The 25,667-nt window shown below is 39.3% G+C and overlaps 1 protein-coding gene across 4 annotated transcripts; it reads left to right on the forward strand.

Moving 5' to 3' along the window:
* The first annotated feature begins 5,957 nt into the window (after positions 1 to 5,957).
* Positions 5,958 to 24,840, forward strand: fam135a (family with sequence similarity 135 member A). 4 transcript variants are annotated; one of them, XM_057341452.1, is made up of 22 exons: positions 5,958 to 6,245; positions 6,647 to 6,698; positions 9,442 to 9,566; positions 11,670 to 11,749; positions 13,294 to 13,433; positions 13,519 to 13,589; positions 13,797 to 13,970; positions 14,465 to 14,591; positions 15,745 to 15,898; positions 17,352 to 17,429; positions 17,800 to 17,849; positions 17,978 to 18,136; positions 18,759 to 18,832; positions 18,917 to 19,071; positions 19,398 to 21,204; positions 21,309 to 21,469; positions 21,567 to 21,658; positions 22,030 to 22,127; positions 22,934 to 23,085; positions 23,174 to 23,284; positions 23,361 to 23,474; positions 23,681 to 24,840. In XM_057341452.1, exons 3-22 carry the CDS (start codon positions 9,490 to 9,492, stop codon positions 23,884 to 23,886), a joined length of 4,080 nt encoding a protein of 1,359 aa, XP_057197435.1. In that variant the 5' UTR covers positions 5,958 to 6,245; positions 6,647 to 6,698; positions 9,442 to 9,489; the 3' UTR covers positions 23,887 to 24,840. The 4 variants fall into 4 exon arrangements, with proteins under 4 accessions (XP_057197435.1, XP_057197436.1, XP_057197437.1 ...); XM_057341453.1 differs by having other exon boundaries at positions 17,981 to 18,136; XM_057341454.1 differs by lacking the exon at positions 17,352 to 17,429 and having other exon boundaries at positions 23,681 to 24,839.
* Positions 24,841 to 25,667: the final 827 nt, after the last annotated feature.

Genomic DNA, 25,667 nt, shown 5'->3' on the forward strand with positions numbered 1-25,667 from the left:
TTTCAGTTATAGAAGTTGTGTGTCTGTTTGTGATCTCACCTGTCTCCTGGCAGGAAGGTCAGCACAGGTGTCTCTCTGTGGGATGCCTGTATCACAGATGATAAGCATCGACTGCAACTCAAACTGAAACAACACACACAATCATTAAACACCTCATGATAATGTGACCTGCAGGTTCTATTGTTTACTATTGGTCTTATTTTATTCAAAAACTGAGCAAAAATTGATTGGTGTATGACTTGCAATGAGCAATTTTATGCTGCAGTCAGCACAAAACAGCTTGTTCGGATTTTTATTCAAAAGCAGGACAATGAATTTATATGAGGAAGATAGAACCCAAGGTCCTGAAGCCTTTATACAAGACATGGTGTATTACATTTGTATATGGAGGTTTTTATGGCATCAAGATTAAAACCATATTTTTAGTTATTTTGATTAAAAACTATAGGCATGTGTTGATTTTTTAGCAAAAACTAACAAATCCTTAAAGTTCTTTGCTTTAAAGAGATCCCATATCTGTATGACTTTAGTACAGAGCACAAACAAAAGACTTTTTAAGAACGTTGGCAACCAGATGACATTACCCCCCAATGTACTGACAAAAGACAACTAAGACATTTCTCAAAACATCTTCTTTTGTGTTCTACACAAGAAAGTCATAAACTGTGGAGGTTTTGCATGACATTGGGGTGAATAACTGTTGACATTGGGGGGGTTTTTTGGCTGAACTATCCCTTCAAGATGTCTATGATATGATAAAAAATGCGCTGTATGCACTTCAGCATCTGCCAAATGCATACGTTTAAAAACAATTTTAATGGACAGTTCTGAAAAACTGTTACACCAACAGAGAGGTTCGTGTCCAATAAACAATAAATGTTTGTTTCATTATTAAAACTGTCCGAAATCACTGCTTAAAGTACTGGGGAAAAGCTTTTTCATGCAAGTCAGCTGCTGGACTAGAACATCAGTGCTAGAATTCACACTTATCTGCAAAAATCTGTTTGGCAGAGCCCAGATTCCACTTAAAGAGACAGTGTGCTTTAGAGTGTAGCTTTCATACTCATGACTCAAAATCAATCACACAAAGATATTGACTTTAATAAAGTTTTTTTTTTGTCTATTTGAAACTACCATTGACTTTTGTGTGTGAAAACATCGTCTAACTTTATGCTCACCGTCACGGCTATTGCGGGATTGTCCTTCAGTTTTCCAATATGCGTGAATCCATCTAGATTTACGCGTCCTCGTGATGCCACCTGTTGAGAGTCTGTCGCGCTGCAGTCTGTTTTTACACTCACAGAACCTTTTTTGACGACCAGTAAAATCATGTGCCACTGAGAATTGAAGAGCTGTGTTTGGTGAGGGAATAAAACCGTCATAACTCTGTTCTCTTGGATTCGGTAGGAGAACTCTACAGACAGGGCCTCTCCGTTGAGTCTCACTGCAAGCTGTTCATTTCTGTTCATGTCTTGCATTTGCCATAAATTCCAGTTCTTAGTCGGCGTGTTCCCAGTCATCCGATAAACTGCAGAAAAAGCGAATTCCTCAGGCAGTCCCAAGGGAAATGCGGATCTGATTGAGAAACGCATGATCAAACTCACATATTTGCTTTTGGAAACGGGGTTAATAGCGCTAAAGTGTCATCTTGCTACTAAATATAATAGTTAATACTTAACAGAACACATTTACATTACGATGGTATTTTTAAAATGAATGTAAACTTGTATAATATTATAATTCTGTTTGTCTAATTCAGCACCATGGACAGAGGAAGTTCCAGACATGAACAGTAGATGGCGCCACATGCCAACAATTCGTATCGTTTTTTACATTTTCCCTCCTTTACTGTCAGAAAGGTTTGACCTCTGGGTCTGTATGTTTGAAAAATGAGTACTGATCCACTTATAACAGAAACCTATATAATATAGAAACATATATAACTTATATTAAAGCTGTTTTCCCTGTGCTTAACATGTTACGTTTACTTTGCTTGTGGTTGCAGCAGCCAGCAGGTGCATTAATAAAATAAATTACAATTATTAAAAGCAGAGTATTTTTTAATCATTAAAAATTTAAGAAAAAAAAACAAAAAACATCGAACAGATTTGAATGTTAAAAGAGAGTTTATAAGGGGTCTCTACTGGCTTCTGTTGATGGGATGTTATCTGAAAGACGGAAGCCAATAGGAGAGTAATCAATCCTATTGAAATAAGGCCTACAACATCCTACATACAGTAATTCTGTAATGATTTGTCATGGAAACCATTTGAATTTCATTTTTTTCCAAGCCAGAATGGGGTATTTTATACAATACGTGCTGTGTGGTTTAAGAGACAGTCTTGATGTCAAATAGCATTTTTACACTAATATAGTAAAAGTAGCAAAATGCAGTTATTATGTTAATTATATCATTTAATTCAATAGAAATACAAGCGTTTGTGGACTCTCTTTTTTGGGATCTTGGGGATTTTGGGGTTGGGGGTTGACAGCATTACCTTGTGTTTATTCTGAAGTTGAACTCTGGGCCAATCCTATATGCAACATGTTGAGATGTTGTCCCAGGAACCTTCTTCACCGTTACTCTCCTGGCCAGCTCAGCAATGTTGAACTGAGTCATTATATAAAAACCTATGAAATAGAGAACCCAAAGTTTGGGAATAACACATTTTGTCAAGATGTTTGAACTGATTTCAAAAGTTTACCTGGAAATTGGTCACTGCCATGTTTAGTCTGAGGACACATGGTTTGGTCTGTCTGTAGGTGATTTACACCGGAATATGGCAGCACTGTATGAAAAATCGCATGAATTATTTTATGTATATTAAAAAAACACTGTTCTTTTTTGACCATTCTTTCCTTTTTCATGGAAATAGCTGACACTCCTCTTTTGTTTGTGTGTTTGATGAACACACATGTGCTTGTGGGAAATCTGTGTTGACAGCACAATCGCTCTGTGTTTGTAAAGCTGTGCCACTTTGTCCACAATGAGTTCAATCACTTTATGGTTTGTGTGGTTAAACTGTGGCTGTGAGTTTGCTTGCTCTTATTTTAATGGTTACATTTTCGTCTAAATGAAAATCACAAAATCACTTTGAATAACCGACAATTGAATGGGTATATATTAAAGAAACTTACTGTGTGCATGAAGGCCAGTTGAGAAACACTGTTCGATCACACTACACAACAGGTAGAGACAGACCTCTCTAGAAACAAAAGTATTCAGTTAAATAAATAAAAAAATATGAATGCTTTTATGTGAACATGTACTCAAGCTGGCATTGCTTCCACAAGTTTGTGCATAACATCACAACATCCCACATTTGCTTACATTTGACTGTATTTAAGTGCATTGGACAAAAACCTTGAAAGATTGTGTAACTTGTTTAAATGAAATAAAATGATAAGAAATGAACAAAAAGTGAAAGCTTAGCGTTACCTCCAGATCATTATTCCTGATACCCACAGATGTTCAGTTCTTGCAGGAGGCGTCTGAAGAAGTCACCCTACTGTGACCAAACTGACTAACTGAACCTGATCTCCAGCTGTCCAGTGATGTGGGCAACAGCTGACAAGATGCTTCTCAAAGAGGAGGGAAGTGTTTCCTTGGCGATAACACATCAAAGGTGACTTGAAAGATTTCAGACTTTTAAAATCATTGACATCTACATCACTGACTAAATGAGTATGATATAGCTATGGAACTTATGGTTTATTGATTTTAATAAATACATCACTTTTATTAAAAAAAGAAAAAAACTGGAATTGCAATGTCATTTTCTTGTCCAAAGAGTCAATTATTTTTAATTTATAAGCAAATATTTTATTTTCAGAATCTGATATTTTTAAATATGACTATGTTTATTAAGAGCATAAGCCTGTCATTTTAAAGCAACAAAATGATTGAATCTAATATTTCACGAATTCACACGTGAAGAATGTTATCTGTTATCTTAAGTGTCCAGATAAACAGTGCTGAATAATTTATGACAATGTCTTCAAAAACACAGCAAGCCCAGTGGTAACATCTAGTGTGAATACAACGATACAGATTCCTATGATGATGGAAAATCTCCAGTCGCCAGAGATACTCAAAGACGCCACATCTGATTGGCTGTGAATGTTACATACAGTATGTAGTATCTTATATAATGTAATCCAACTGTGAGTCGTCTCTTCAGCTGTTACACCAACCACCAAAACTCTAACCATACAGTGCCCATGAAAAAATATACTGTATATAATTCAGCACAGAATGACAGAATGTTTAAAAGAACACAAGTTTATGCCAGTCAGATTTGCTGGACACTATTGGAGTCTATAGCATCATTTTTTACACAAAATATAAATACATTGACTCTGGCATCTGAGGGCTGTTACACCATGATTGTAGTTGCATTAGTTGAGGAGAGAGTTATGTCTGCACATATGGCATACCCACAGGCTCCTTCAACAATTTGACTTTCTTTTCAGAAATAATTTTGCCACATAGAGACATTTGCTTTCTTTATGATACTACAGTATACCAAAAGCACCTGCCAGATGAATAAATGCAAATGAAAAGTTGCTTTTGACAACAAATGACATGACAAACAACATAAACTGCTGCACTTTAAACCTAATGATTATTGAGTCTATTCTAGTTTATCTGAATGTGAATTTGCTCTTTACGTTACTAGATACATTTTTAAATCTGTGCAACATAAACTAGATGTGTGACAATGTTAAGTTAAAATAAGACAAACTAGAATAAATGAAATACAGGGAAACTGCTCTTACAAAGCTTCTCAAAGTCTTACAAGAAGATTACAGTTATTACGCTAGCTTTTAGGATTGTCTCTGTATATCATGCAACTAAATTATTTAGGTGTTATTTTTATCGACTCCTAAAAACCAATTAGACCTACAGATAGACAAAAGAAGTGAATCTGTTTTTCTGGGGGGGATTTTCTCGCAATAGTGGAGAAGTCTTACAAACATTTTTGATTGACAGAGAATTGAATGAAGACGAAATATAAATGCGTTAACATATTCATTCATTTTTGAAGCGAAACGTAAATGTTATTTCTTAATAAAAATGGTTTGAAATGAATGACTTTGAATAATGATGAAAAAAGCAGAGCAAAATTAAATACTGTTTCTAAGTAACTCAAGAAGCTTTTAAAATGCCAATTAAAGGGATACTTCACCCAAAAATGAATTTCTGTCATCATTTACTCACCTTCAAGTTGTTCCAAATCTGTATACATTTCTTTGTTCTGATGAACACAGAGAAAGATATTTGCAAGAATGCTTGTAACCAAACAGATCTTGACACCCATTGACTACCACAGTAGGGAAAAAACAATGGTTAGTCAAAAGTGCCCCAGAACTGTTTGCTGTCCTACATTCTTCAAAATGTCTTCTTTTGTGTTCAACAGAAAAAAAATGATAAAGTCATTTTTCCTACTATGGTAGCCAATGGATGTCGAGATCTGTTTGGTTATAAGCATTATTCCAAATATCTTTCTCTGTGTTCATCAAAACAAAGAAATTCATACACATTTGGAATAACTCGAAGGTGAGTAAATAATGACAGAATTTTCGTTTTTGGGTGAAGTATCCCTTTAAGGAACGTTTTCACAAATTCTAGGCAGATATGACTAAGGTTACATTGAATAGGCCTATTCTAAAATATAACATAGTTTCTTGTTTTGGATTTTATAAGCAATAATTTCCACAGTTGCATTTGTGTTAGGCTACTCCATATATTAGGAATTTACTATTCTAAAATGTGGAAAAATATAAAGAATACGTTTCCCTAAAAATGTATATTATTTTCTCTATTGCTCGTAGATGTCTTTATCATCTCAACAATGATGACTGGAGGGAATCAATACAACACGGAGAGGACAGAATAACGCCTTTAATAAATAATAAGGGCAGAATATATTAACGCAACCGGCGTGCGTGTGTGGCCGCGCCTCTCTTAAACTCACAGTGACACAGTCTCACAACACACAAAACACAAGTTTGGGCATTATTTACTATCCGCGTCTCTCTGGTGACAGCGTACTATGGGATATGGTTTAGTTTTACTTCAGCTTGAACGATTGGAAGGATTAAATCTGCTGTGAAGACGGGAAAGAAGCGGACTTTCAGCGGCATGCGGAGGAATTAAGAAGCCGCTGGATCGGAGCGTCGAAGCAGGATCGCTCTGAAATCCAGTCCGCGGACTGAGGCCTACAGTTCCGCAGCCGATACATGTACGTGATTTTTAATACAACATCAGATAAAGGTTGAAAAAAATATCGCCGCTTGTTGCGGATTCGTCTGTGAGTGTGAAAACGTGTCCGTTACCTTAAGCAAATAGTGTTGTGTTTGTAAAAGCTGGTCATTTGACAAGCAAAGCAGGCTAAAGCTAGCAACCTCACAGGACACAAGTAACGTTAAAATTCACAAATTGACATAGAAATGTAAACTGTTACAAATACATGAGTAAATTTGAATTATTGCTTGTTCAGTTCTGTTGCTGAGAATAGTTGTTAATGAAGTTGAGCCGGTTTATCAAATGCTTTTAGATGCATAACTTATATATGAGCGGATTTTATCGGAGAAAAAAACTATTTGATTCAAGATTTACACGTATGACTGTCTCTGTCTACAGGTTTGTGTTGATCAGTTGACATGAGGAGAGATACTGGACTGAGTCAGGACGGGTGAGAGCCATTTAAACATTGTACACGCAAGTCTTTCTGATAATATTATCAAATGATTCATGCTATAATCATCCTAAACTATTGAATCCATGTGCTGGATATGATGTTTCACTCTATTCAAAGTGCACTGTAAAGCTTGGGGGTGATATAAAGCAATAGCAATCATGAACGGCTCTTACTGTATGTGTACTGTACATGTCCATTAATGCTTTACAAATGTAAACCTGGCGATCTATACTAGTGCCTTTAAGTGTATGCATTATATATGTTCATTAGGGCTTCGGCAATGCATATTTGGGATAGACAATTTTTTATTAGCATATTACAAAGTGTTCAATATTGGAAGGGTAATCTGTTGAGACAGATTGCTGCGTTTTTGGATCTTGCTTTAGGATTGTCGTTGATCTAGTATTTTACTAGAAAGTTTGAAATTAAACACTGTTTTATTTGGCCGTACATGTGGCTTAAATGGAATTAAATATCATCTTAACCTCAGAGCTCATGATCACTCATAGGTTTATGTTATCACTAAAAATCATTTGCGAAATGATGAAAATGAATGTGATTTTTTTTACATCCGTAAACCAACTTGTGCACTCTGGACAGAGAGAGAGCGAAAGAGAGAGAGAGAGAGAGAGAGAGGAAGAAAGCAAGCAAGCAAGCGAAGAATAGAAGGGCATTCAAGGATATGAGCATATGCCAAGGTGTAGGGCAACATAACAGCGATATCATGTTCATTTTCTCAGGCACAGCTCAAAAAACAGAGGAAGGAAAGTGGCTCTCATGGACATAATGGCATTTACATATAATGGCATGTTTCATGTTTTATACCTGTGCTGTATTGTAAACACGCACCCACACGCTGCAGTCAGACAGTGGTATGGGTTTCCACTGCTTAACACATGTTTGAAAGGAATATCTTACTGTGGTCGATCTGATTTGACTGTGATTTGCATGGGAAGGGCGTCTGCGGCTAGTCTTTCAATTAAGGCTACTAATCTGTATTAATGAAAGCTAAATCTCCTGGTAATGCAACAAAGCAGATGAAATCCTCCAGGGAGTTGGCTCGCCCGGCGTTAACGGAGGTATTTGCATCCGAGCATCTGAAGTTCTCGTGCTGGACTTGTCAGCATCTTACTTCACACCTACGGCGCTGTAACTGTGGTTTGCAAATAGATAGTGAATCATTCTGAAACAGCCCGTGGGGTGTGTGAAAGTATTCTGTGGTCATTCAGGACAAGCACGGGCAGTGCTTAAATATACTGAGCTAAATAGCACAGAGATATTCTGTAGGCATCGGTCTTGTGCGATAACTCATGCATGTCTGCAGATAAGAATGCAGTTTGGGAGGTTTAAATGTCAAGAGCGAGTCATACTTGTCTTTAGGGCTGCTCGATTATGACAAAAAACATAATCACGATTATTTTGGCCAATATTGAGATCCCGATTATTTAACACGATTACTCATTAACTTTTAAAACAACATCGAAAATAAATAACTTTGCTTTTAAACTGTGAATTCAATTGAAAAATAAATGTAAAGAAATAGCACAGCTGAACCACTGTAAAAGAAGGGGGTGCGCTGTGGATTTATACCACGAGAAAAGAGAGGATCCTTGCAAAATGGAATGTGATACAATAATCGTTTTACCTCGATTATTTTGTTTTTGTAATTGTTGAAGCCAAAATTGACGATTACAATTAATTTTCGATTAATTGCACAGCCCTACTTGTCTTATAAACCTGGGTCAAAGTTACTTGGTGCAGTGGAGGTGTGTTAGGTCGCATTCGTCTCATTTGCAACATTTTGACTTTGCTGATTCTGCTCTTTTGGATTCAGTTCCCTCTCAATCCAACATTTGTTTTATTCTTATTTTAAATAATAAAGAGTTACATATTGAGGCATTGTGTGGTTTTGGATTTTTCTAGCAACTTTTCTCTTGGTTTCTTGCAACTGAGCCCTGTACTTTAAAAAATACTGAAATACTAGCCTTACTATTTAAAGCGGCCGTGCAACGGTGTTTCATGCATTCTGACTTCTTTACGATGTTAAACGTGCAGTCTTCTCATGCTTAACATGGTCAACTTGTCAAAAAACGTGTTGGACGTATTACTTAGTATTTCTGTGCTTGATACACTCCCCCAGCGATCGTACAGGTTTCGGAACGTTTTTTTCGAACATATGAAACTGTTTCGTAACAATTTTTTTTAGCCCACGCGGCAGCAAGGAGAGCAGGAGAAGGAGCATGTGCAGACGTCACTTTCACTTGTGTGCAGGAGAGAGAGAGAGAGCATACGTTCGCGAAGTTCAGGTGTTTGTTTGTTCACTTTATTTGGGTGATGAATGTTATATAAACGGTGGATATAACGCTGGATTTGGAGATCGTTTGAAACTGATATATGGAGCCGTCCCAGCGCTAAAAGATGCGGTGAGTGAAACTGATGTCTGTGTTTTGTTGGCAATGGGTGCGCACGTGCTTTAGTTCAGCCTACCCCTCCCCCCCCCACACGCGCCGTATGCTTTCGGAAATAACCGTACAGCCGTATCTATCTTTTATAAATGTGATCAAACTAAATACTCTTCGAAGATACGAAGTATGCAATACTACTCTTTAGGTACTCAAGATTAATATGAGATTGGCAGAAACCGCGTGTGTTACGGCCGCTTTAATACATACTGCATAGTATATACTGTTTTTTTTTTCTTCATTTTTTGATTTCTGTTGTATCTGTTCTTCCGCAGTTTTGCTGCAGATTTGAGACAGGCCGTCCTCCGGGCTTGAATCCCAGCATGACTGAGGTGCAGGCCACGGTGGAGTTCTCTGTGGAGCTCCACAAGTTCTATAATGTGGATTTATTCCAGAGAGGGTAAGAACCTTTATTTAATAAGCTTAATATTCAATGTTATTGGTTGGCTTTCTGTTGTTCATGGCATTCAGTAGCAGTGAGATGTAATTATACAGAGCACGAGGGTAACCACAGAGCTTGCAGACTATCCGCATGTGAAAAGCCCGTACGAGAGATCCCATCAGGGTTAATAACAAATAAAAGTCACTCATACTGCTGTAATTCAATTTTATTTATATAGCGCTTTTCACAATGTGCATTGTTCCAAAGCAGCTTTACAGGAGAAAATGAGAAAAACAGAAAAGGTAAAACACAGCACAGTGCAAGGTGTTTATAGAACAAGCAAGATCATTCTAGTAAATAATATCAAGATGATATGTAGATGATCACCTGTCATTTCTACAAATGCTTGCGGGCATGAGTCTCTGCTTGTCCATTTTTATATTTCTTTAAACAAAAAATCACAGCTTACAGTTGATAATCACACAGATTTCTGTCTATATACTAAAAAGTTGAAAAGACTGTTCAGCGTGTGGGCAGAGACAGTTTATATACCAACCTGTATTAACCTGTGGGCAGTTCATCGGCTGAAAATGACTTAATCCTGTAATGAAATACCCACGGCTCATTGTTTAGTATGAAAGGACGCATACTATTATTCAGAACATTAAAGAATTGAGTTACAAGTGTAGTGGCACCATTAAAGTTTCTTTTCATAATAATGGACTTTTCACATCTCAAAACCATGCACTAGATAAATAAATAAATAAATTGATATCAGTATTTATCACAGTGTAGCTATTTATGCTGGATTAAAACGCAAACGGAATAATTGTTGTACAGCCTTATGTGGAAAACTCCAGTCATCTAAATACATGAAACAAGATGAAGTACATTTCACTTTGTTTGATTTGTATTTGGAATCTGATGGAAGCCACCCAAAAGATAAGATTGTATATAACAAATGAATCATGAGTCAGGAATACGAAGCTGCGAAAACAGAACGATTATGTAACGGTTAAATTAACAGTATAAAATAAATAGTTCTGACTCCAAAGTAGTAAAAAAAAGCACACTCCTACTGACATATCACTTTATACCGCCCTAGATGAAGCCAAACATTTTGTATCATTTCTTGTTTGAATGATGTCATCACTTTCTACACACACACCACTAATGGTGTCGTAATGTAAACTATCTCCTAAAGGGACGTTTTTCAACAGAAAGGAGGAAACCCCAGGCTGTGCTTGCTGGGGTAAAAATAGCACTTTACGACGTCAGGTTACCATTCCATGTCTGTTGACGTTGTCGCCGTGGGTCTGAGACAGGAAGCAGGAACCCTCATTCTCTTCCTCAGCCCATGCAGGGAGGGGGGGGGGGGCGCTTGTTTGTTCCCCTTCTCAGATCTGTGTTCTGCCAGCGCATTGTATTCTTACCCACCTCCTAACCCCCTACATGCATTTTAGATGTCATGATATTTTCATCAGGAGGATAATTGCAGGTTTATTTTGGTTGTTTGAACTTGCGAATGCATGGGAGGATGGAGCGCAGGATATAAACACCGGGTCTGGTTTACTCAGTCGTGCTAGAAATGAGGAACTGATACGAACTAGCTGAGTAAAAAATGTAGGGCTGCAACTTGGCTCTGCACAGGCATGGGACATTTTTTAACAAATAACCGAATGATTTTTATGACATTTGTTTCCAAACTTTATCTTAAACGCCTGCATGTTTCTACTGTGAAAACAGTGTTTATTGATCATTTATGGGTGGTTGAGTGACTGTTAACTTGGTTTTGGGTCGAGCTTAATGTAGTCAAGTCAGGTTTTGTTTCGTTTGACCTCTACCTGCCCTCTGCCTCTTCTCTACTAAATAAAAGTCTGCTTATTATGTGGGCTGTTCTCTCCTTACTGTAATTCAAGGCCTCAGAGCGGGTGGTTATAGTAGCGGCTCAGCTCATAATAGATCCGGTGTTGGTTTTTATGTGTGTGTGGGACGGAGAGGAAGGCCAAAATGCAGTCATAAATTTTACAAATACATTAGTGTAGTGGTTTCCTCGTAGGAATTGTTATTCTTTTTGTGATATTGCTTCTCTAACGGTTGTTTTCCTGGTTTTGATGACAGGTTCTATCAGATCCGAGCCAGTATGAAAGTGCCGCCACGGGTACCGCAGAGGGTGGAAGCCAGTCTGCTGCATCCCACAGGTGACGATGTTTGCACACCTTAAATACACATGCCGTGCAGTGGTTTTCCAGAGGTTTCCCAGCTTGACAGAAATAGAAAATGGCTGAAAAATGTCCAGGAATGACGACAAAAAACATAAGTGGCTTTTTAGTATAGCTGACGTGTTCGCAAAACACCTTCTTTTTAGCTGAGGATCTGCTCTTTCATTTACTCTTTTTCATGCTATAAATCTGATGATATGATGATTCTTCCTATTTTATGTACTTATAGACTTCATAGTTGTTAGCACTGGCCATATCAAAATGCATAGAAACATTAATTCTGTCAAATGAAAGCTATTCAGGCCATTCTAAAACCAGAACGATGATCTTCCTTTGGTTTCTTTTTCCAATATGTTTCATAGGAATGCAAATCATCTAAAGTTATGAGCTTTAAACACCTGGACATCGTTTCTTTACATACTGCTTACAGCTATAGGCTTCAACTCTCAAAATTACATCAATATCTCTGTATGGACCTCAGGGCCTGCAGTGAGTGACACAGTGGGTTGTAGGAATCTTTACTTTCGCTCTAACAGGCTCTGTGTGTGCGTGTGTGTGTGTGTGTTGAAGTGTGTGTGTGTGTGTGTGTGTGTGTGTGTTGAAGTGTGTGTGTTGAAGTGTGTGTGTTGAAGTGTGTGTGTTGAAGTGTGTGTGTTGAAGTGTGTGTGTGTTGTGTGTGTTGGTGTGGTGTGTCCGTGTGCGGTGTCCGTGCGTGTTAAGGTGTGTAGTGTTGAAGTGTGGTGTTGAAGTGTGTGTTGAGTGTGTGTGTGTGTGTGTGTGTGTGTGTGTGTGTGTGTGTGTTGTGTGTGTGTGTGTGTGGTGTGTGGTGTNGTGTGGTGTGNNTGTGTGAGTGGGTGTGTGTGTGTGTGTGTGTGTGTGTGTGTGTGTGTGTGTGTGTGTGTGTGTGTGTGTGTTGAAGTGTGTGTTGAAGTGTGTGTTGAAGTGTGTGTTGAAGTGTGTAATGTCTTACACCCCAGGGTGAAACGTTATCCGACATTATCCGGCCAGTGAGTCTACTGAATTTTCTCCTCACAGTGACTAGTGGGATTGTATGTCCGTTTGGACCTTTATTCAATTTGTTTCATAGGCCTTTTATTTATCATTGCTTTGTTTTTAAAAACCACAGCCAACACTCAAGTGTTTCTGGTTTGGGATTGAATCATGTGTTTTACCCTTGATAGATGAATGTTGTGATTGCAGTGAAAACTGCACTAAACCTTTTGGTGAGTGGAAATAAACACAGAAACGCAACAGAACACTACTCGTGTGGTGTTACGTTGGACATAACGTTTCAGTTTCTACCCCACATGTAATTCATATGGCAAAGCATTAAAAATGAATTCATTCTTGGTCTAGAGAGGCTCCTCCCTTTTCATGACTAAAAACATCAATTCGTAACACTTTAAATTTGTTAAAAGCCTGATATTTACAATGATTTCAGTCTGTTTGTCAGTTTGCATATACACATGGAAGACACACATCTGTATAACACTTTCTTAGCAATAATCTGCTTTTCCTCACAGGTTCAGATCTGGCTTTTCCAGCATCAGTTCAAGATGATGTCATCTGCAGCAAAACCTTTCAGATCCTTTACAAAAATGAGGAGATTGTAGTCAACGACGCCCTCGTATTTAAAGTGATGATGCTGCTAGATGTAAAGAAGGTCAGAGAGTTCATATGGTTTGAATATCAAACACACAATGAGTTTCTTGTCTTCATCAGTGGTGACGGTGTACTGTTTCCTTCAGGTGGAGGAGTCCCTAAATGAAATGGACTTTCAGCTGTCTTTGGATCTGTTTTTCACTGATGGCGACTACACGTATGCGGAAATATAATTGACCGTTTGGCATAATGCAGACTGGCACTTCTGCATTATAAAGAGCATCTCTTACTGTTGCTCATACTAAATGTCCAATTGTCTGTAAACTGTTGGAAAAAGTCAAACTTAGATAAATTGCTTACAACAAATGTGTCATGTAATACAGTTTGTCATACAGTAGAATTCACGTGTTTTGTCTACAATCAGGCCCGATGACCCCGGTTCTCTCCAAAGCATCAGCAGTCGAATGCTGCGCTTGCACTTTAGCCTCCACAGAGGCATCCACCAGCACGTCAATGTCATGTTTGACTACTTCCACCTGTCTGTCATCTCTGCCACCGTCCACGCCTCACTGGTGGCCCTGCATCAGCCTCTCATCAGGTCAGTACATCCACAGCTGGACGTTATGTTGTGCTGTGATGAAAACGGATGTTTGGTACTTGTGTGCCTGTCGTGGAGAGCACAGTACCCTTAACATAGCTTACATACATTCTGAAATTATTTTGTTGAATGGCGATGATTTTCTTGTCATAAACAACACTGATCTTTCTGTTACTCACAGCATCTATTTTAAAATAAGCAAAACTGCATCTGTCAAAATGTTATTATTATTACTACAGTATTACATTATTTGTTATGTTTTCTGCTTTTAAAGGGTGCTTTAAACCGCAATCTGCAGCTTTTGCCTCTCTATCGCCATCTCTCTATAAAACATAAAATTGCGGGTTGCTTATTTATAGGAAGGTTGTTGCCAATTAATGTCAGAATGACATAGTACTTTTGTGATTCGGGGTAGGATAAATAGTGCACACTTAAAGTATCTTTACTGTGACACCAGTAGAAGTGTGTTTGACTGCTCGTGTCTGTCCTCTCAGTTTCCCACGGCCAGTAAAAAGCACCTGGTTGAATCGTAACGCTCCGGCTCAGAGCAAAGACTCTGTCATTCCCCTGCTTGAGTCTGTGGTGTTCGGCAGCAGTTATGTCAAACAGCTGTCACCAGATGTAAGAACACACACACCCATACATACACCCATTTCCTTACCATTTGCAAAAATATGCATATGAGATAAAATGTTAGAGACTCTTCATAACTTACATTTACATAATATTATGAATAAGCAAGTTTTGTTACTTTCAGTAGCTTTCCTTTAAGTTAATGAGTTCCGTTTATTTTCACTTTCAAACCAATTAGACAAAACACCGCATTTGTAACGCAAGCTCTGCAGGCAGTGATTTTCTCATGATATCTGTGGAAGTTTTAATGCTTGCCATAAATAGAGATTATTATGTAACTGAACAGCTTGAGCTATTACTGTAGCTGGGATGTGATGTTTTACATTACGGCGTCATATTTTCTCGATAGCTCAGTCACATTACTAGGTTGCCTTATATAGCAGGTGCCAGATGGACTGTAGTGATGTAAAAGGATCTGAAAGGTGTTGAGCACCAGCAGTGGCACTTTTTGCTGAAAAGCAAAAGTGGAAGTTTAGACGCAGTGGTTCTCAAACTTTTTCGTTGTAAGGCCCCCTTTGTGTAGAGTGCATCGCTTTGCGGCCCCCCAAATAAAGACTTATAATCTTAAATTTAACATTTTTATTTAAACAAAAACATATTCGGTTATACAATGCTGAAACATCAATTCTTTTGTCTGGTGGTCGTATTTTTCTGATGTTTGATTGCATAAAATCTATGATCAATTTCTATATTTCATAAAATGCCACAAAATCTGTGGCCACCCTGGATCCATCTCGGGGCCCCCCCCAGGAGCCACGGCCCCCAGTTTGTGAACTACTGGTTTAGAGGGTTGAGTTTATGGGCGTTGCTGACCCACCGGTTCAGTCATTACAATATTTAGAAAAGATTGTTATATTAAAATGCCAGTGTTAAATGAGATAGGAGGATAGTTTTAAGTTTTGGAAAATATTTGTACTTCTGTTTTCCAGGGTAATTGGTTAAAATACAGTTCAAAACATTGTTATAGCTATTGTTACACATGTTTTGTAATGTAATAAAAAAAATCATGGGTGAATTAGAAAAAACACATCTAGGTGACATTTACTTTCAGAACACACATGGGAATAGTTATGATAAATGAAATGATTTTGAGGTTCTCAAACATTTAGTAATGAATCAAGCTGTTTCTCATGGTTTGCAGGGGAAAAGCTTTGTGGTGTCAGATCAGTGCCTACAGCACGCCTTCAGCCTTCACCAGAACATGTGTGCCAGCCTGCTGCGGGCATATCAAGGCCTGTTCTGTTACTTAACCTCCCTGACCAAGAACCTTCCCTCATCCCAGCGTATGGAGTTAGGTAAGCGGTCCAAAAAATAAGTCCAGTTCTAGCCTCAGCTAAGAATCATTTGTTTCCATCCATGTTTCCATGTGAATGAAGGTTTAGGTTTAGCTTGTCATGGTGTATTAAGGGTGTGTTCACATATGCCACGTTTGGTTCGATTAAAACGAACTCTGGTGCGATTGCTCTGTTAGTGCGGTTTATTTGTGTAAGTGTGAACGCTGCCAGCCGAACCCTGGTGCGCACCAAACAAGCGGACGAGACCACTGAAAAGATGGGTCTCGGTCCACTTTCAAACGAACTCCGGCGCGTTTCAATTGAAATATGAACGCAACACGGACCAAAAGCATCGAACCGAACCAAAAACTGCTTTAAACATGAGGTCTTTGAGTTACCGGCTTGCTAAAAATACCATCATATGCTCAGGCATTCACTGAGCATAGGATAACCCAGCACACAGCATTGTTTTGGATGTCCGGTAAGTTCCGTTTTAAAATATAAATGATAAAAGCTGTCCAATCACATTGCAACTTTACACATAAGCTGTTAGGTTCGATATCTTTAGGTTCACTCTTAAAATGCCCGTCTGATGCTAAGTGAACCATGACTAATTTTTTTTCCTTTTTGTGGTCCAGACCAAAAGAACCAAACTACAAAAATGAACGCACCCTACCCTAAGTTTAACGTTAACCTGCTTTGACATTTTTTGCACTATTAAAACTGAACTGAAGTCTTTTTATAATAATAAAAGACTAATAATTTATTATTATTCATAGATTGCCTAAACAGTATGAAACAGATATACAGTGATGCATGATGGGTAAAACACTTATATTATTATAAATATGTGATAGACCCTCATTAAATTTAGCAAATTTTGTGTTTTTAAAGTTTTCATTATTTTTCATTATGTTTCATCAAATATATTGTGTATAATTAAAGCCAAAATGTTTTAACGAACTTTGACATAATTTTTTTCTTTTGTCACCAAACCTTTAATGTCTGTAAATGTTGTTTTTATGGTACGTGTATCAAGTAATTTGCTTTAACACCAGTATTTTAGTTGAATCTTATCAGTGCTAATAGTGAAATACTCATTTTGTACTAATATACACACACACTTCTAAATAACCCTTTAGACGTCTTCCGTTATCTGCCTCGCTTGGCTTTAAATATTCAATTAATAAATGATCTACAGTCTTCGTTCCTTGCAGCTCTACCAATGTATGCCTCTGTCTTTCTTATACTGTATGTATTGGCATGCAGATCCTTCTGTCTCCCAATTATTGCACCTCAAAACTGACGTCTCAATCCTGAACTGTAAACTCACTCAAAGCTAATCTACTCACCCCCTCCCGCTTCTATATGAACTTGTGACTTGCATGTATTTAAAGGTTAACTTTAGCTCAAACAGCAAAAAAAAGTAAAGTGAAAGTTTTAAATGTGCCTATATGTGCAATCCCACCACTAGCCAAGCCCAGCATGCAGGTCCTTTATGAGCGAGTTCTCAGAAGACCTTACCCTCCAGGCCGAAGGCACGTCTACATAGGTACGTCCCTCCAAAACCGACCCTCGGCTCCACTCCACATGCCTCTTGCCTTTCGTTTGTCCCTTTCTTCTCTTCCCCCTGACCTGGACGTTTGTCACTGGTAAGCGTCCTTCACTGAGGAAGCTCTTAGCTCAGATTAGATCTTCTCTCTTCTTGTAGTGTCTCAGATTTCAGGCTGACTTCGGATTTCAGATTTCTTTGAACATTGCTGGTGTTCCTCTGACTGAGTCCTACTTCCTGTGCTGTTGATCCTTTAGTTTCCTTTCACGTGCTGTCAGTCACAGACTCTTCAGCCAGACTTATCTCATTCTCTCTACTGTTGATGTATAAACACCAATCTCACTTTGCTGTCTTATTTTTACTTGTTTAGAAGAACTTGATGTGGAGGCCAGGCTTCATGATCTACGTGAACAAGTCAAGGTATGTGATGGGAGATGAGTGGCCATAGCGAAGGCTTGTTAGGTTTATCTGAATGTATGCCTTCTGTACATGTAAAACATTTTTGCCAAACTTCTTATTCAAGAAATCTGCTCTTGTGTGTGTTCCAGCAGAGGGTGGAGAGCCCAGATGAGCTTGCTGAACTGGTGAACATGAACTTGGCCCAGCTTTGCTCTCTGCTCATGGCATTGTGGGGGAATTTCCTGGAAGTGGTGTCTCTAAATGAGCGTGTTTCAATGCTGTTGGCCCAGGAGCACCATACACTACGGGTGAGTTCTGAGATCTCAAGCTTTCAAAATCACAAGCTTTAAGATGCACGTCTCTTTTTTAAAAACATCAGAATGATAAGCATCTCCGTGCATTTTAAGCCAGAAACACCGATGCATGGTTCTCAACATACATTCTTGCTTTACTGTGGTAGTAACAAACCTCAAATCTCCAAGGTGCTATCTTAAAATCTTAATTCTCCTTACCTTTTCTTACCTGTCCTGTAGATTGGCACTTTTAAGTTAGCTAGCTACTAATATTAAAACACTTGGGCCTGGTTTCACAGGCATAGTCCTGGCTTAAGCTAAGCCGTGTCTGTGAATCCGGGCCTTGAGGTTTAGGCATGTGCTCCTGTATTTGCTAAACTAGTGCTCCACCATGACAGGATTTGACTGTAAAGGAGAAAACTGTAAAAGTAGATTTATAGTCCGTTTATGCCTAAGCCTGCTTGTACAGTCCCGCTCACTGCTAAGAATGTAATGCATACTTGACTTGCATTATAAATTACATTATGTTGTATTACGGAATGCATGCACAAAAATTTGCTTGTGTAGCTATAAGCATTTGTGTTTAAATTCTTGCGAATGTTTAGACCCTCACTTATCTCCTGTTTTTATTTAATAGGTGCGAAGATTTGCTGAAGCTTTCTTTTGCCTTGAGCACCCCAGACAGAGTGCGCTTGCCTACCAGGAATTGCAGTATGTGTTAAAATGTCATTATTGTGATGGCTTATAGAAATGTAAATTGTCATCGGAATGTAAATGAACGTCTTTGTTTAACAGTGCTCACAGTCATCAACAGATGACCACAGCTATCAAGAGCTCATCTTACTTCCTGTCCTTACCACCTCTTCCTGTTGAATGTGCTGATCTTGATGGGGATGTCAACTCCCTGCCAATCATCTTCGAGGATCGATATTTAGAATCCGTTACGGAAGGTATATGAGACGGCATAGGAGTTACAAGGCTTCCATTAATTAGGGGTTGATTTGGGTTTTGTGGCGTTTGGTCCATATCTACATAACACCGCTACTTGATGGAAAAGACACATTTTCTAAATTGTTGTGACGTTGCATCCCGTCACGTTGTGAAGGTTTACTATACATGAAATCAAAAACTTTACAAAAATAACTTTTAGCCGATGTAAACATGCAAGTGCAATGCACTTAATGGGCAGTATGATTGTGAAGAAAAGTATTAAAAATGCTAATGCTAAAAATAAGTAGAAATGCTAACTGACTTAATATTTTTTAATATTTTTAAGATCGTGACGGTCCATGGCTTGGCCTTCACAACACCAGAAGTGTAACTGTCTCCACTAAACCAGACAAATCAAACTCAAAGGACCCTATTGCTGGTGGGGTAGAAGCCTTTGGTCCGTACCCAGATAAGCAGCAGGACACCCTTGCCAACGCTTGGCCTGAACAAAATGAACCGCCCCTCAAATCTAAAGCCAAATCCATCAAATTGAAGAAGAATGCCAGGACCGAAAATACCAAGAAGTTGACCAGGCAAAGCTCAAAAGACTCTGTGGTCCTCACAGGCTTCAAGAACTTGAAGGTTCCTCACAACGAACCAACCACCAAGTCCAAAGAGGTTGACACTCAATGCAATCAAAAAGATGAGGAAGATGGGGTAGGCCTATTCAGTGACCTCAGTGGTAGACCGGGACACTTGTATGTCCATCAGAATGATACTGCAACAGCCCATTTTGCTCATAATGATAGAGACTGCACAACTAGTGACATCAAAGGGAACATGTCCAGTGTCCACAGGGATAGCTTTTCTAATCTTTTGCATGTGCGGGTTAGGCCCCAGGCAGGTACTGGTGCGGAAGCCACGCAGGGCACAGCAGAGCACAGAGTTGATCCGACACACGCCCCTGCCGGGCTCAAACATATCGATGTCAAACCGAGCGACAAGGACCCCTACCAGGGCGAAAAGGTCACCGTTCTTCTACCACACCACAAAAATCCGACCCCCAAGAGAGATGTTCCAGAGATCACACAGACTGATTTCTCTCAAGCGTTCAAGAGTCGATTTGGGGATGGTTCCACGATGGTCGTACACACTGGAGGTTGTGCGGCCGCATTGAGGAACGACTGTGTTCCTCAAGCCTCGTCCCGTCTCTCAGACTCTGGCATCGAGAGCGAGCCGAGCTCCGCAACACAGCTGGCCCCACTTTCCCCATCTCCTTTTACCCCTACTGGACTCGAGCAGCCAAAAGAGCAGATTCCACAGAGACTCCCTCCGCTTAGCCCCGCCTCCAGAGGGACCAGCACGTTGGAGGGACTCAATCCAGAGAGCACCAGTGGAGTGAGCGGTGTCCAGTCTTCCCTCACCTCCATCAATTCACTTCCCTCAGATGATGAGGTGGAGACAGAGACCATTAGCAGGAAGTCCAGCATCCTGGTGCAGGAACAAAGCCTCATCTTTTCTGGAGAATGTCACAGCGTCCCACTTTCCAGCACTAGGACCTCAGCTCACCAAAGAGCCTCCGGAGATGGGTTGGGATCTCATGACAAAGACTCCCGCTGTGAATCCTCTGCTCCCACCCGGCATTTGGGATCTGCTGAGCCGGGTGAAGGAGGTGTGGCGAATGAGGCTGGCAGCGAGCCTCAAACTGCCGCCCAGTCTAGTACGTCAGCCACCAGCAGCACAGATCTGGTCAAGAAAGGATTTGTGGAGAACTACTTTGGCTCGCGCTCCAGCACGGACGTATCTGAGATCAGCCCGCTGGAGACTGCCGCCGTTACGCTGGGGATTCAGGCTCGCCCCGATGCTAATGATGAAGAAGAGGAGGATGAGGAACAGGAACATGAGATGATTGAGAACGGTTACTATGAGGAGACGGACGGACCGGTTTATGTTAACGGGGTGCCAGGTGAGGAAGACGGATGTGTGGATGGGGGTGCAGAGGGAAGGAACCTCTTTTATGAGCACTTGGGATTGGAACAGCTCCAGGAAACATACGCCCCCTCAGCTGCCCTGCTGGCACGGCCTACTGGACCAGCACCAATCAGGAATGACATGTGCTGGTACAAGAGCGCCCCCACTGCTCAGATGAAAGCGTAAGGTTGCTTTTATCTTTTTGCAAATTCCATTTTTGCAGTATTATGTTTTTTTTTTACGATATTCTTGCGCTATAACTGTTTCATTGTGTGTGTGAACTTAGGTTTGTGCAAGCGAAAGAGGAGTTAAAACAACTAAAGTTGCCAGGTTTCCTGTACAGTGAGGTGGCAGAACTGGCTTCTACTGTGCCGTATTTCAGTCTGGATGAGGATGAGAGCTGTGATGAGGGCATACACCTCATAGTGTGTGTACATGGCCTGGACGGTGAGCAATAATACTCGCACATATTTGGTTGTGTATGTAAAAAAGTTTATAGCAAAAATGTGAAATACAGTTTTAATGAAAGCTCTTATTCCTTTAGGCAACAGTGCCGATCTGCGGCTGGTGAAGACTTACCTGGAGCTCGGTTTACCTGGTGCTCGCATAGACTTCCTAATGTCAGAGCGCAACCAGGTAAGCTGCACACATGTCCCATGATCAGACACTGGGTGGTTTATATACAAAGGCTTCATGGATGCTTTTACAAATTTAAACATTTCGTTGCTGTCTGGCAAAAACCTTGTATCTGCAGTTTTCTTGATTTTTATTTTTTTCGATGCATTATATAAAGCATTAATAGAGCATGAAGGTCAGCCTTCATGTTTGTTTGTGGGTTTTGCAAATATTTAACCAATAAAACGTATTTAAAAGAGCTTTTCTGCAGTAACAACACAGTGTTTTTCCTGAAAAGTAGCCATTTTGGGAATACGAGGTTTCCGCCTGAGAGCAACGATTTGAATCATTTTGACATTGATTAACCTTGTTTGCATTTGTTGTTATTAAAGAATGACACGTTTGCTGATTTTGAGTCGATGACCGACAGGCTTTTGGATGAAATAGTGCAGTACATACAAATCTACAATCTCACAGTTTCAAAGATAAGGTAAGACCTCACACACTCCAATACAGATCACTCCGTTTGGGGCAGGGTCTATAGACCACTTTGCAAGATGTAAACACTACCACTTTTGGTTTAATCTCTTTTATTTAATTATTTTTTAATCTTACATACAAAATATTCGTTCAACATTTTGATTTGGTTATAAATGTTCTGTTGGTTGTATTTTATTCAAATGTTTGTGTAGTGTTAAAAACTGAAAGTTCTTCTGGACCAGTGATGAACCAGCTTTGTTTACATCTTCCGTAGGCGTCTATAGACTGTTTCAAAGTAACAACATAAACTAACGCTACTGTGCATACATGGCCCAAACTTAACTTCTGGTATACATCTGCAAAGATTAGTGTCCCTGTAAATTATTTCTGATAAAAAGCAAAAGAAATAACAAGTAAATTACATTAGCTAGCAAGTTAAAATAAATGTAAAATAAAATGTCTTGCCAGTATTATTTTGGGTTATCAGTAGAAGAATCATTACTTGGCTAAACTTAAATGACACATGTGACATGACCTATTCAACAAATTGTTTATTTAATACAATTATTATTTTAAAAAAATAATGTAAATTATTATTAATATCAAGTAAATAAAGTATAAATAGTTGTATTATTAGCCAAACAGATCAACAAACTCAGACTGGAAGTTAACTTTGTGCCAGGTGTGTAAGTCCTATGAAACCGCATTTTATTATGACCTCATTGGTAGCTAACACCAGCTTATATTTTTAAAGTCAAATCTTGAAAAGCTTGTGTTATTCCCTAAAGATAACAGAATCAATATTGTCTCTCTAAGTTTTGTGGGTCACTCTCTGGGAAATCTGATCGTCCGCTCGGTGCTGACGAGGCCCAGGTTCAAGTGTTATCTCAGCAGACTACACACGTTTCTTTCTCTGTCTGGACCTCATCTTGGCACACTGTACAACAGCTCAGCCCTCGTCAATACAGGTACACACCATCTCACCACTTCAGCAGTTTTCTGAAGACAGTCATTAATGAACTGTAAGGATCCCGCTAACTCATTTTTCTCTGTCAGGGTTGTGGTTTATGCAGAAGTGGAAGAAATCTGGCTCGCTCTTGCAGCTGACCTGTCGGGACCACTCGGATCCACGCCAGACTTTCCTCTATAAGCTGAGCAAGAAAGCAGGTTAGTGTCACTCTGCTGCTGCTAGGTTTTTTGGGTTTGGGGTACTCCATATTCTTACCTTAAAATTTTGTTTCAGGTCTTCAGTTCTTTAAGAATGTGGTGCTGGTGGGATCTCTGCAGGACCGATATGTTCCATATCACTCTGCTCGAATCGAAATGTGCAAAACAGCCTTAAAGGACAAACAGACTGGTGAGGATGTGTCTGTTTTTTTAATAAATGAATTGTTGATCAGAAATTAAAGTTTTGACATTGTTTTTGTTTTAAACATTTTTATTTTTGCCAAAAACTTTCTGTGGAAGCGGTCTTTTAAACTTGCTGGTCACATGGTCACAACATTTTTGTAAGCTTCTAACCACACATTTCTGGTCTCTATCTTTATTCTCTTGTCTGGTCAGGTCCAGTGTATGCTGAGATGATAGAGAACCTTCTACTTCCTGTACTTCAGAACAAAGACTGTAACCTGGTGCGTTATGACGTCATCCATGCGTTACCCAACACTGCCAACTCTCTGATAGGCCGGGCAGCTCACATTGCCGTCCTGGACTCTGAGATTTTCCTGGAGAAGTTCTTCCTGGTGGCAGGACTCAAGTTTTTCCAGTAGCCTCCTAGGTCGGAAGAATCCAGAGCGAATACCTCACTCCAAATTGACTTTTTTCGACCATTTTTATGATTTGTTTTTTCACGGTTATATGTATGCTTGTGGAGGTAAAGCAAAAATATATCAGTGTTATTTTTGTTTCTACTTAGCCTGTTGTGAATGTGGAATTTATAATTTTCATTTTTCAACGGCCATTTTTTAAAGAATAATTTTAATTTCCTATTCATCTTTAAGAAACTCTATCCTCCTTATGGTATTATTTTCAGTGTTACTTATGTCAAACATTACTTTTTACCATTTTTGTTTAGCGATTCATTCTAGTAAACTATCTTATACTAAACTGGAAATGTAGCTGCTAAAAGAAGAATGAAATATTTATTTGGGGTGGAGATTCGGGTCTTCAAGGTGAAAGCACGTTCAATTGAACATTGGTGTCCGAGTTGGCTTGCATCTGACCTGCATACATTTTTCTATCAAATTGCCATTTGACTACATTTTTTACAAAACAATTTTTTTTAATACCACGTCAAAGGTTTCCCGAACATGTGATTGTAGCTAAAACAAAGCAGCCTTGGACTGTGTTGGTTTTATACGATGTCTCTGGTGCCCATTGCATTGTCATGCACAATTTAAACCCAGCCTGGTGTTGGGTGGAAAACACACGCTTGGCATGTTAGTGTTTTAATTTAAGTATGGGGAATACTGGTAACTAGTTAACTGGGGTTGGGTGTGGATTAGACGGTTAGTTGAGTTTAATCGGCACAAAAAAACTGCAAACGGACCACATGGTTCTGGGAAAGTATTTATGTTTGGTTTCCTGTGGAGGAATTAATTGATGCTTGTGTGCAAAAAAACACTTTAAATAAAACATTAAATTTATTTTGTTTTTGTTAAAATGGTTTTGTATACATTTCATGAAATGGATTCGCAATAAATGTCTTCTCTTATAACAGAAATTTGATTGTTTCATTTTGCATTATTTTAAAGGAGTTTTTCCGCTCCGAAATGAATATGTCCAAACCCATATGCCTTTTTTTCGTGGCTTCATGATTCTAACATTTTTTATCTGCAATTTGAATTTTTTGGGAAGAGCTGTGTAGTGTCAATGTAGCATGTTGTCCTCTAGATGGCTGTGTTTGCCAGATTGGGAAAACAGTGGAAGCCTATGATGCTGTTCATCATGGTATGTTTACCTTCTGTTGAATTTCTGTTGGACTTCCTGCTTGCACAACCAAACCTCTACAGATGATCCAGAATGCAGCGTCAAGAGTGGTCTTCAATGAACCGAAGAGAGCACACGTCATTCCTCTCTTCATTAAGTTACATTGGCTCCCTATAATCGCTCGCACCAAATTCAAGACTCCGCTCCTGGCCTACAAGACCACCACTGGTTTGGCACCCCCTTATCTTCATTCACTAATGAAACCTTATGTACCTGCCAGATCCTTACGCTCTGCAAACGAACGACGCCTTGTGGTGCCATCCCAAACATGTAAAAAATCGCTCTCACGAACCTTTTCTGGATCGGTTCCACATTTGTGGAATGATCTGCCTGCTGCTACAAGATCGGCAGATTCTGTGGCCATCTTTAAGAACCGGCTGAAAACACATCTCTTCCGTCAACACCTGACTGATCATTTCTGACTTCTATATCTTTTCTACTAGCTATATATATATATATATATATATAACTTAGCTCTGTACACTGTAGTAGGCCTTGTGAGACATGTTGTATGGCACTTATGCTTTTTGTTTTCCTAATGTTGACCCAATTGCTTCCATTG

Source organism: Triplophysa rosa, linkage group LG9 (genome assembly GCF_024868665.1).
Source record: "Triplophysa rosa linkage group LG9, Trosa_1v2, whole genome shotgun sequence".
In the NCBI taxonomy this organism is placed as follows: domain Eukaryota; kingdom Metazoa; phylum Chordata; class Actinopteri; order Cypriniformes; family Nemacheilidae; genus Triplophysa; species Triplophysa rosa.

Bases quoted from the DNA above. Each gene is read 5' to 3' on its own strand.
- fam135a (XM_057341452.1), top strand. From the start codon at position 9,490: ATGACTGAGGTGCAGGCCACGGTGGAGTTCTCTGTGGAGCTCCACAAG. The intron at 17,430-17,799 runs GTACGTCCCTCC...TTACTTGTTTAG, and splicing joins CCGAAGGCACGTCTACATAG to AAGAACTTGATGTGGAGGCC. The intron at 18,833-18,916 runs GTATGTGTTAAA...TTTGTTTAACAG, and splicing joins CTTGCCTACCAGGAATTGCA to TGCTCACAGTCATCAACAGA.